This window comes from Elephas maximus, chromosome 7, assembly GCF_024166365.1.
Source record: "Elephas maximus indicus isolate mEleMax1 chromosome 7, mEleMax1 primary haplotype, whole genome shotgun sequence".
Classification (NCBI taxonomy): Eukaryota; Metazoa; Chordata; class Mammalia; order Proboscidea; family Elephantidae; genus Elephas; species Elephas maximus.
Window position 1 is genome coordinate 133,267,365 of NC_064825.1, and position 12,723 is coordinate 133,280,087.

Below are 12,723 nucleotides of genomic sequence, written 5' to 3' on the forward strand. Positions count from 1 at the left end.
AATTGATCAGCATTGGTTTTCATAGAAGATTAGGACCAGTAAGAATTTGCCTTTCTCCCCTTCCTGAGTGTTGCATGTTATGTATAATAGATGAAGTTTTTAAAAATGAGACGTTATTGAAGAGAGCTTCCATAGTTTTTCGATTTGGGAAAACCAAATTTTACTAACAGCCATCATCATAGCCCACATTTATCCTGCCAGGCCCAGGGTGGGGAGCGTCACACATCTCTTATTCTTGTTTGGTCCTCGCTGACTCCCGTTATTGGGCCCATCTTACAGATGTGGAGCCTGGGGTGTAGAGGGCCCCGCGGTACGCCCAGTCACACCGTCAGCGAGCAGTGGGGTCAGCTTTCACCACCTGCACCCGTCCCCATGTCACCTCCGGCCTCCTGTCCTCCAGACACTCACTCCGTAGAGCGTTCCTGGTGGAGGGCTTGGAGGAAGTGCAGTGCACAGAGGAACAGACCTGGTTAGTGGTTGCTCTTTATGTCGACCACAGTTCCTGCCTCATGGTTTCCATGCCCCACTCAGCCTCTGTCCCCACATCCACCCCAGCCTGCTTGGGTGCTTGCAGGACAGCCCCCAGACCTCAGGGCAGCTGGGTGCTCCCCAGTGTCTGTGCACACCTGCTGGGCAGCAGCTTGTGTGTGAGCTCCTAGGCAGTGCAGTGCCCTGAGCTACATGTACCGCTTGCCTTCAGCCTCCCCTTCTGGTGAGTTTGTGACCGTGGGGATACCATTCACCCCCTTTGTGCCCTGGTCTGCTTTCCCATTAAGGGAAGATGATGACAGAGTGGTATTCCACCAGGTGGCCACAGTCCTGTGCCATCTGTGCAGTGAGATAGGGGACCAGCCCAGCAGCGCAGCCCCAGCACTGCCCTGCAGGTCAGTCAGCCCAGCAGCGCCGCCCTGCGGGTCAGTAGGCCCAGCACCACCTCTGGCACGTCACCTTCCTCTTCCTTCTCAGTGTTAGTGAGGCCTGCCAAGATGGTGCCCCGCTTTCCTGGAGCTCACGAGTCTAGGAGAGGTCCGTCAGGATGGTGCAGAAGCCAGGTGCAAGTGTTGGGTGGGTGCCCCTTCCCAGAGGGGTGCAGGAGGAGGAGGGAGCAGACCAGGCTGGCTGAGCGAGACTACCCTAGGGAGGTGCCCGCCGAGCTAGCTGGGCTTTGAAACGTGGGCAGGCTTGTTCTCGTGCAGCTGGGTCGCCTCAGCCGCAGACATTGCTCCCTAGCTTGCTCTTTTCCTTACAGGTGGTTTTTTAAACCTGAAGTTGAAATCTATCCCTGTTTTGTATTGATCACTCCTAGAAAATAGGGGAGGGCCCAGAATTTATCCACCTGTCGATGAAGATGATATCTTACACTCTCAGCTCTACTTAGCGCTTTTCCAGCTGGTTCTCACTGAACCACTGTGGCGCTGCGATGGGGTTGATATTCTTTGCACAACCCCATTAAAATCCTATTAGAAAGGCAGATGTCAACTGTTCATGTCTTACCGTTCAAGGAGCGATCACTGTGCCAATGGTTCATGTGATCCAGTCCTGTGTCACAAACACAAAACCCAGATTTAGAAATAAGCCGTGTCTGCATGCTAAGGGGTGCATCTGTTAACAGCAGTGCGACCGTCCTCTTCTCACCCCCACGCTCCACACACCCACGTTCCTTTACAGAAAGGAAAAACCTGAGTTGGAAAAAGATCTTTTGTGAATGATATAGCTAGGATTATTTCACCTAAGCTGTCTAAAACCTATAATGATGCCTCTTCAGGGGCACTGTCCCCATCTTGCCTGACCCTCCAGTGCTTGTCCTCACAAAAGGCCTGGAATTCTCTGGAGGGCGGAGCCAGGTGCTGTGAGGGTGGTGCTGAGGCAGAGGCGAGGGCCTGCTTCCTGCGAGGTTTGGCTCTGCTGTGAGCCGCGGGCCCCCCGCTTCTCGTCAGTAAGACAGCCCTGTATGACAGCGTTCAACTGAAACAGGCATCTTGCACTTAGCAGAAAGCATGGCTAACAGATTTTCAGATGCATTTGTCGTGATAATTTAAGGGCTGTGTGGCTTTCTCACAGCTCGCTGTGAACTCATTGTACGCTTCTCTCAACCCCTCAGTTACCAGCTTCCAGAGAAGAGGTACGAGATGACAAGACAACGATAAAATGTGAGACGTCCCCACCCTCCTCCCCACGGTCACTCCGGCTAGACAGGCTACACAAGGGGGCCCTGCACACCGTCAGCCACGAGGACATCAGGGACATACGGAAGTAAGGAGCATGCCACCCTCGCACTGGCCGCCCACCCTGGACCAGTCTGGGGTTGGGTGGTCAGTCCTGACAGACCTGTCAGTCTTTTTCCCTGTAACCCTAGTGAACGTAGGTGTGTTGACTTAGCTGCTATCCCTTGGGTACACCTGCTTCAGGCTGCAGCGCGATCCAGCTGCAGGTGCATGTCTGTGTGGGCAGAGTGGCTGTGGAGAGGGAGCAATTCAGTTATACAGGGAAACCAGCAGAAGTGGGAACCTGTGTAAGGCAGAAACCTGTCAGAGAAGGAAAACACGACTATTTTCCACTAATAGAGAGCGTAGAAAAATGGTGACTGCACCCTGTCAAAGGCAGAAAACTTGTGAGCCCTAGAAAAACCAGGTGGTTCCATTGAGTTCTGGCTCTCATAGGTTTTACTGCATCAACAAATCTAGAAAAAGATTATTTCTTTAGAGCCTACAAATTTGACCAGTCTGAGAAATTCCCTTCTGTTATTGATGGAGAATGTACCCAGCAGATTAGAAGTTTCTGATGGGTCTGCCCTGAGATCTGTGTGGCTCTGCCTGACAGATGGACAGACAGTGACTCAGGTGCTTCTTGTCCTTTTGCAAGCTACTCAGAGTTCCAAGTCACCCTGCCCAGTGCTTCCTCCGAGGGACCCAGTAAGCTGTTTTGTTACTAACACACCCCTTTTTCAAGCTACCCCTCATTGAATTTTTGTAATGGACCAGGCCATACATGATGTGGGTCATGTATATCAGCTTTGCCACAGTCCTGCCAGTAGTTAAAACCCGGCTCCCATTTCACAGACGAGGAAACAGATTATCGGGCAGCAGCTTGCATAGCTGCCGGGAATGGGAACTCAGGTTTTCTGATCCCCGAGGCAGCACTCGCCCGCGGGCTGCTCCCCTGGCTGCCCAGGAGCCTGGCCTCACTCCCTGAGAGGACCCCGCATGGTGGGTGCGGGTGTTCCCTGTGAGGCAGAGCCACAGAGCAGCATCTCAGCTCCCCAGCAACAGTTCTGTTATCCTTACATTATGGTATCATGCTGCTATCGTTACGTCACACTGCTATCATTACGTCATTAGATCACGCTGCTATCATTACATCATTAGATCACGCTGCCATCATTACATCATTAGATTACGCTGCCATCGTTAAATCATTACATCACGCTGCCATCGTTACATCATTAGATCACGCTGCTATCGTTACGTCATTACATCACGCTGCTATCGTTACATCATTGTATCACACCGTTAGCGTGCATACTGCATTGCGTGAGGATTTGGGTAATGGAGACTTGAGCACTTTGTTCTGCGGCTTGAAGACCCACCATTTGAACTGTGAGATGTTCTAAGCTAATATAACTGAACTGCTTTGTTGCGATGAGGGCAAAGGTTAGAGATGAAATGGTCTTCCTTTTTCGAAGCTCAACAGGCTCCCAGGACGGTCACGTGAGCAACCCCAGCAGCAGTAACAGTAGCCAGGACTCGCTCCACAAGGCTCCCAAGAAGAAGGGCATTAAGTCCTCCATCGGCCGCTTGTTTGGCAAGAAAGAGAAAGGTCGACCTGGACAGACTGGCAGAGAATCCCTGGGGCAAGGTTGGTTGACATTCTGTATACTTTTGACACCTTGGGGTAGGGGAGGGAGAGAGATGTGTGCTTGCCCACAGCTCCAACAAGGGGTCTTGCACACAGCCACCCCCATCTAACCCTCCCTCCAAAGCCAGAGTTCAGAGGGTGTGCATTGCTCAGCTGATACACAGGTGAATCAGAGACCCACAGTTGACATTCCTTTGCCCTGAGTGATTTCGCCTTTTGTAGGTATAAAAAGTGTCTGTTTCTTAGACAGCTTTGTGTTGGGTTGTCTAGCAAAAACCGTAGCCTGTAGAAATTGTTTAACTCTGTACCTTGCAAAAAGAGGCCTGGTGGTACGATGGTTAGCTGCTTGGCTGCTGTCCGAAAGTTCGGCGGTTTCGATCAGCCTGCCATCTGCACCACAGGAGAAAAAGACCTGGCAGCCTGCCCGGTGCTGCCCGGCCCTGCACCGTCTTCACAGGCACTGCTGTGTTTGAGCCCATGTTGTAGCCACCGTGTCAGTCCCATCTTGTTGAGGGTCTTCGTCTTTTTCGCTGACCCTCTACCAAGCATAACGTCCTTGTCCAGGGACTGGTGCCTCCTGATTACATGTCCAGAGTACTTGAGATCAAGTCTTTTGGTCTTCACTGTTAGGGAGCATCCTGGCTCTGCTTCTTTGTATCTGTAAAGATTACAGTCTTGGAAACCTGTGGGGCAGTTCTGCTCAGTCCTGTAGGGTGGCTGTGAGTCAGAATCGACATGACAGCACCCAGTAAGAACAACATACCTTACAAATACTCATCTACCTATTTAAAACCAAAAACTAGTTGCCGTTGAGTCAGTTCTGACTTGGAGCGACCCTGTGCGTGTCCGAGTAGATCTGCGCTCCACGGGGTTTTCAGTGGCTGGTTTTTCAGAAGTAGATCGCCAGGCCTTTCTTCTGAGGTGCCTCTGGGTGGACTCAAGCCCCCAGCCTTTCGGTTAACAACCGAGAGCTTAACCGTTGATGCCACCCAGGGAGTCCTGCTACCTGTTCACCGCTGTTCACCCAAAACGCTGCTGTGTCGACTGACTCTCAGTGTTTGGACTGCTTTTCTTCCTCGTAGCTGGTGGTTCAGAGGCAGATAACTCATCTCCAGATGCCTTGGGACTTAGCAAACTGGGAGGACAGGCAGAAAAAAATCGTAAACTTCAAAAAAAGTAAGCTTTTTTTAATTATCTCAACATCTTGTGGTTCACTTTTCTACCGTGCCTTCATTTTAACTAATGTATATTTATTAACTGTAATATTTAGCTATACATGTACACGCTCTTCTGAAAACTAACCCAAATCTGTTTTTGAACTCTATTTTCTGGAGGACTTGGAGCGTTTGTGGAATTTTGAAAGAATTACTAGTGGATTTCCCAGTCCACATTGGAGAGTTGTCTAGCTAGGAGACATAGTGGTCACAGGAATCTGCCTCAGCCACCAGAGCTTAGAGCCTGAACCCTGGCTCCTGTGTGGATCAGCTTTGAGGCTCTGGGTCAGTTCTTTCACATCCCTGTGCTTCTGCCTTCTCGTCTGTGAGGTGGGAGAAATGGTAGCACACACGTCCTGTGGCTTTTGTGAGACCAAATGGGACCGTAGATATAAAGTCACAGTGCTGACAAGTCATGAATGGGCGTGAGGGTTCACAGATCCCCGTGTTTTACTTCTCTGTCTGGTTGTGACACCGGCAGTGGCACGCAGCACTTCTCTCTCTGCGCCTTGTCACCTGGAGCGAGCTCAGAGCTCACGGGTTAAAAGGACATTGTCCTTCGGGCTGCCAAATAGGCAGACACCAGCCACAAGTTTGGGAGTCCACAGGACACCCTCCCTTCTGACCCGTGGGCCACAAATTCAGAGGTTTCCCTCTACCCTTCAGGAAGCCAGGCACAGGCTCAGGGCCTCCCCAGGGTTCCCACTATCCCATGGGTTTGGTAATTGGCAGGAACCATTCGCAGAACTCATGGAAAATCCTGTACTTAGGATTATGGCTTTATTGTAGCAGAAAAGGATACAAAGGAAGATACAGGGTGAGGTCTGGGGGGGACTCCCAGCTCAGAGCTTCCACGTCCCAGGAACAGAGTGCTGCCCTTCCTCGTGTGTGGACGTATGTCACCAGCCAGGAAGCCCGGAGCTTTTACTGGCCTCATAGTCAGGGTGGAGGTCCACGTGTACCAGGCCAGGGGTCATTTGACATATCCTCTGGTGTGCCTTAGATAACAGAGGTACCTCAGTTGCCCAGGAAATGCCAGGGGTTCAGAGTTACCTCTCAGCAAACAAAGGCAAAGACCAAATTACGTGAGGTGAAGTTGAGTTCTTTGTCCCACAGTGGTTGTCACTGAGGCCACAGCAGCACATCAGAATTTGCTGGTCAGACCCATTATCCGCCGAAAACATTCAGTAATTATGTTGCCTGTTCTCTCCTTATGGAGGTTTTGTGCTTTTATCTCAGACTCTAGATGTCATAGTCTATTTGTTAAATTTTAACTCTAAATTAAGTTTTCAGTCACAGTCATTTTCAGCAAAGGTGCACAGACAGGTGCTGTGCCACCCCAGGCTGAGGGCCAGGAGGAATCACGTGTCCCCGCGGTTCCAGGTCTCTCTGGGGAAGAACAGGTGGTGTGTTGGTTGACTGTGTCCAAAACCGTATTTAAGCAGATGAACTAGGTAGTTTGAAATGGTATCTCAGTGAGCTGACAAATGAAAAGTAAAACTAAACCCACTTCTGCAACCAAATAGGCAGTTTGTTCAAGTCCAAGTGTCAGTGAACTTGAAAATGGGAAGGAGGAGTGAAAGCAGAAGCTAGGATGATAAGGCGGGTCTTGGAGAACAGAGGGCAAAACATGCCGGCTTCTTTGATAAATCTGACCGTGGGAAAAACCACGTGGCCACTCTTAGATGCCCAGAGAATCCAGTACCGGTCAGGGACCCGGGCTCGTGACACTGGCCTCCAGGGTTGCACTGGAGCCAGCGGGCCCCTTGGCCAGAGGCTCAGCGCCTTCAACCCCAATAGTTGCTAGTTGATTCTTCCATTTCATAAGATTGGTTGTGAAATCTGCTGGATTTTAATTCTTCACTCAGAAGTCATAATATATAACTGAACTCGCGGACCATTGATTTACTTCAGGTGAAATGCTGCTATGCTGACAGTACCGTGGGAATATTCTGTCTCTTGGTTCCTTGTAAATGTAGAAACCACCAAACAGCAAAGTCTGACTTGAAAGTTGCTCTCTTTGAGCTGTAGAAAACTGTTAAAATAACCCGGCACCTGCCATTTGGTGACGTGAACTGAATATTAGAGCCAGGCTTTGCTTCCTGGAACCGCTCTGGGAAAGTGTCCCTCAGTCTTGCTGATGAGTTTTATTTCACATCCTCGTACTGGAATGAGAACAGCGAGGCTCACAGCAGTGCAGCTAGATCCCCTTCCCCCGACCCCCACGAGCTTGTAGTTCACGTAGAATAAAAAAAAAATAGTGTGAATTGGCAAAAAGGCTTCACTCTGCTTTGAAAATGTACTCATAATTCTCAGAAAGTGTACTTGAGCAGCTGGGCAGCATTTATGTTAAATTCCATGCTGGTTTCTGGGGTACCTGTTGTCGTTGGTGTGTGTCTGGAGCTGTGGTGTCCAGATAGATGCCATTGGCTTTGAACCTCTAACTCTGGGGCCTCAAAGCTGTAACCAAGTGACTGAGTTGTTTCCTGTGCGTGGGATTCAAGTGTAAGTTCTGGAAGGCACTGCCGAGTTACTAGGGAAAATTTCACGGCACAGAGGCTACGCGTCCGACCACAGTGGGTCATTTCAGCTCTGTCAGCATCATTAGTATGAGGTAAAATTAATTTCCAGAAAAAGGCTTTATTTACAGACATGAAACTATGTGTTGTGAGTTATCCAGAAAAGGTGTAGTGTGGATATACTCTAGTATTTGTGGTCTATTAGATTGAAGAATCAAAATACGTTTCTCAGAAATATTTTCTTTTTACTAACCCATGATTTAACGCAAAGGCATGCTTTTAACTTTTAAAAATCCCTTTTTAGAGAATTTCAAGAACCTAAAATTTTTTTTTTTTAAGGGGATGTCATAGAAAGAGCTCGGTGGACACGTTACGTGTTTGACGTGTGGTGAATGCTTGATTGAAGGACCTTGCCATCTTAAAATTAGACGGCACGAGTGTTCTTCAGGGGCCCTGGTGGCGCAGTGGGTAAGAGCTACTGCTGCTAACCAAAAGGTCAGTAGTTTGAATCCACCAGCCCCTCCTTGGAAACCCTACAGGGCAGCTCTACCCTGTCCTGTAGGGCGCTGAGTTGAAATCGACTTGATGGCAGCAGGGTTTTTGGTTTTTAATCTTTATCAAACACAGCAGCGACTGTGAGGGTGGGGCAGGACTGGGCAGTAATCCGTTGTGTTGTGCATGGAATTGCTGTGAGTGGGAACCAACTAGCCTGCACCAACAACAACAACGTCCTGAGTTGGTCTGTGTAGGGTCCCTTGCGTTACCTAAGCCCCATCTCAATAAGTAACTTGTCTGTCCAGCGTCTTTTTCCTGCGTCTCCCTTTCTGCTGCTACAGCGTGCTCTCGGGGTAGGGTGGCCTGGGGCATGCTGTGCCGAGTGGGGTGACCCGGGGGCTCTAGCGTGGACCTTCCTGCAGCCCCTCCGGGGCTCGGGTGAGAAGCGCTGGCCGCGGCCTCTGCCCGTGCACGTCGGGGCGTCGCCGTGCCTCCCCGGGCAGCTGCAGCGCAGGGCTGTGCCGCGTGGGGGGCGTTTTGCCGAAATTACAAGGCCGCACTCGTGACAGTAGTTAATTCTTTGTACCCGGTGCCATAGCATCAAAAAGCTGTAGTTTCATAAAAGTAAAGCCATCTGTTTAGTTGGGATGGTGGAGAGGAAGAGCTTTCTATCACATGAGTAGCACTCGACCAACGGAGTCTCACACCAGCTCCGTGCTAGAAGAACCACTTGACCATTCATTATGCTTAAGTTGTGAAATGTTTGCCGTGGTTCAGAAATGACACAGCTTTCTCTCACGCGTGTGCCTGCTCCCCGTAGAATGTAGTGGGCTTCTAAAGTGGCTGCTCTTTTAGGACTCATTTTAAAGACTAGGAAACATGCCGAATCAGTTTCCTGTTAGAGCAGAGAGTTGGAAATCAGTCTGGGGTCCAGTATTTGATGCTGAGGAGGGAAGGTAAGCCCGCAGATGACATAGCACCGCAGTGTCTGAGACCGAGTCGCGGCCCTGGCCCCGATCCGTGACACTGTGCAGAAGACGTAGAGCCCCGACGCTGTCTCTGTGGTCCTCTGTACCCTGAGGTCACAGGTGGTAAGAGTGAGGCAGGGGCAGCGCACGCCGCAGCGCCACCCAGCGGAGGACGGAGAGAACTAACGGCAGCACCAGAGCGACAGTTAGGTGGTATTGAGGGCTGAGGGCCCGTCCTGTTTGTTTTTCCGTCGGTAGTGAAGCAGGAAGTAAATGGATGCTGCGCTGATTACTGGAACGTGGTCTGTGGGTTGCTCGTTCTACGGTCCTTTAATCTGTACACGACACGGGCTGAGGAGATGGGCTTTCTGAGTGTCGAGCACTGGCGGTATCAGCGACCGGAGCCCAGCTTCTGGATCCAGCAGAAAAAGGAGGAGTGGCTTTTTATTTTTTTTAATCGTGATGAAAACACCCACACCAGAACATCAGCCAGCACAACAGCTTCCACATTCACAACTCAGTGATGCTGATGGCGTTTTACACGTTGTGTCGTCACCTCAGTGCTCCCCTAAACGAAACCCTCCCCCCGCCTCTGGTAATGATTCATAATCTTTGTGTATTTGCTTATTTCATGTAAGTGCGATCAAGCGGTATTTGTCCTTTTTATACTGTCTTCGCTCACTCGGCCTAGTATTTTCAAGGTTCATTCATGTGGTGGCATGCATCAGGACTTCGTTTCTCTTTACGGCTGGAGAACATTCCATCGCGTATGTATACCACATTTTGCTTATCCATTCTGCTGACAGACATGGCGGTCGTTTCCACCTTTTGGATAGTGTAGAAAGTGCTATAGTGAACATTGGCGTACAGGTTTCCGTTTGCGTTCCTGCCTTCACTTCTGGATGTAGACCTAGGATTGGGGTGGCTGGGTCATGTGGAAATTCTTTTTTTTTGTACTTTAGGTGAAGGTTTACAAAGCAAATTAATTTCTTATTAAACGATTAATACACATACTGTTTTGTGACATTGGTTGCCAACCCCACAACATGTCAGCACCCTCCCCTTCTCTACCTTGAGTTCCCCATTACCAGCTTTCCTGTCCCCTCCTGCTTTCTCATCCTTGCCTCTGGGATGGTGTGCCCCTTTAGTCTCTTTTTGTTTTATGGGCCTGTCTAATCTTTGGCTGAAGGGTGAACCTCAGGAATGACTTCATTACTGAGTTAAAAGGATGTCCAGGGGCCATACTCTTGGGGTTTCTCCAGTCTCTGTCAGACCAGTAAGTCTGGTCTATTTTTGTGAGTTAGGATTTTATTCTATCTTTTTTCTCCACCTCTGTCTGAGACCCTCTATTGTGATCCCTGTCAGACCAGTCAGTGGTGGTAGCCAGGCACCAGCTAGTTGTGCTGGACTCGGTCTGGTGGAGACCTTGGTAGTTGTGGTCCCTCAGTCCTTTGGACTCGTCTTTCCCTTGTGTCTTTGGTTTTCTTCATTCTCCCTTGCTCCAGACGGGGTGGGACCAGTAGAGGACCTCAGACAGCTGAGGAGTGTCTTTGTTGGTGCAGCCAAGCAACTCTGAGGGCAGGAGTGGCCTGGCCAGGGTACCTCCAGGTTCTGGGGTCTGCGCCCTCAGACTCGGCGTCTGCCTCCCACATCCCCCTGCACAGCTGCTCAGCAGGGGGCCCCTCTGCCCAGGGTTGAGGACCGTCATCTCCAGAGAAAAACCAGGCTCTGGTAATCCCGCCTGGGGTGAAGGCCCACCCAAGGGTGGTGGACTGACCTGATGGCGTGGCAACCGTGACACAGACCTGGGCCAGCCACCCAGCTGGGGTCTCCAGTCTCTTCTCCCCTACTTCCCCAGTCTCTGCGGTGGATTTTCCTACCCCTCTGGCTTACCTTTCACCTGGACGCTGGGCCTGATCAGAAGGACACCCTTACAAAAACGTTTATCTAAGCCACTGCCAGAAGGAGGATGCAGGCTAGGTCCAGACTGACGGACACCAGAATGTTAACAGTAGCCGCCTCCAGGCGTTGGGATCAGATCAGCGAGTGTCCCTTAAATGTTGTCAAGTGCAGGCCGTGGCAGAGTGCCCCGGTCATTTCCCTGCCTGGCTCCCTCCTGAGCTCTGGCAGCAGGGAACCTCGACTGTCCTTGGCTAGTCTGAGGACGTTCAAGGGCTTTATCCCTGACGAGGGTTAGCAGAGCTCAGGTCTCCCACCGAGGTCTGGTCTGCCAGGGAATGACTCGTTTTACTTCAGCGTGGCTTACATACGTCTTTAAGTAAGAAGTAGCGGCCACCTTTGAGGAGAATTCATCTTCAGGGAGAAGAAAGTAGCATCTAAATCAGCAAATGGGTGCTTCCTTCTGCCCGGTGAGGCGCTCCTTTCCCTCTTTCTCCAGCACTCAGCGTCATGATCAGTTTGGGGCGGACTTGGCTTCTTTCTTCATTTGTGACTGGGGCTTTGCTTGTTTGAATTAGAAAACCTGCGTTTTATTCTGCTGGAGATACTGAAGAATTTGTTGTATTCTCTGGTACGATTATTCCTAGGTAATTATAATTTTTATGTCCCTGGGAGCCTAAGCTTGAATTAAGGGACATTTACGTGAGGTTTTATGTGGAACATTGTGTTTAGAAAGATGTGCTTTATTGTACATGGGCGCCACGGTCTTAAGAAAAAGCCTACTACTGTTTACATTTATCGAAGAGCCAGTATTTACCTTCAGAAATGGAAGATTCTGTGGTATGTTCTGCGGAAATTATTGCAGAAAATGAGATGGCTAAAAATGACCTGGGAATTTAAAAATGACTGGGGGCACCTGAGTACAGATAATTTCTGACTTACCACAGGGTTCTGTTCCGACGACTCTCTTGTTAAGTTGATTTTGATGTAAGTCAGACACCTCCTTTGTTCCCATTATCAATTGCCTTTTATTATCGGTGTCTTTGTAACTCATAACCTCGGACATCTGAGAATAATAACATCAGCAGGTGATGCACTGCTACGTTGTATGTACCACACGTTACTAACATTAAGATGCACACACACAAAAAACCAGACAGTCGTAAGTGCAGTTCATCGTAACTCAAAGACATCTTAAGTCAGGGACTCCCTGTAAATGTGCCCGTCGTCCGAGCCCCAGTCACACCTTCTTGCCTCTGCTTTTCATTTTTAAAATACCAGTCCCTTTTTGGAAGCCTCATGGGTAAAGAACACTATGGAAGATGAACTTCAGAGTTTATAGTGTTATTTCATAATCAAACTACATATCATTGGACAAAATCATCTTTAAAGATATTAATGTGGTAAAATTCTGGTCTGGGTATTTAAAAGTAAGGCGTCTGGAGTATGCCTGACCAGATACAGGCCTGTGCAGCCAGGGCCGCTGCTGCCCTCCCTGTGGGCGTTGGGGTTGCGTTCGGAACCGTGCTTCATGACCTACCCTGAGTGCTCTGAGGAATGTGGCCGGGACTTAAAATCTTGCGATGTGAAGCCTCTGGGTTAGCACAGAGGATGGCCCAGTGATGTAATTTAGCAAATGCCTATTTAACTGAGTGAACCAGTTCCCACTGAGTCAACCCCAACTCATGGAGACCCCGAGTGTGTTAGAGTAGAACTGTGCTCCATGGGGTTTTAGGTGGCTGATTTTTTTAGAAGCAGATTGCCAGGCCTTCC

At 49.8% G+C, this 12,723-nt stretch overlaps 1 protein-coding gene across 9 annotated transcripts in view; it reads left to right on the plus strand.

Annotated features, from left to right (window-relative positions):
• PPFIA1 (PTPRF interacting protein alpha 1) overlaps window positions 1-12,723 on the plus strand; it is a 128,771-nt gene that overhangs the window by 92,141 nt on the left and 23,907 nt on the right. For all 9 annotated transcript variants that reach the window (XR_007518293.1, XR_007518294.1, XM_049892747.1 and 6 more), the window contains 3 exons: window positions 2,102-2,253; window positions 3,683-3,855; window positions 4,938-5,031. Coding sequence is in view for 7 of the 9 variants with exons in the window: in XM_049892747.1 (XP_049748704.1) it covers window positions 2,102-2,253; window positions 3,683-3,855; window positions 4,938-5,031 (419 nt within the window). In the remaining 2 variants the exon portion in view is untranslated. The remainder of the gene's footprint in view (window positions 1-2,101; window positions 2,254-3,682; window positions 3,856-4,937; window positions 5,032-12,723) is intronic.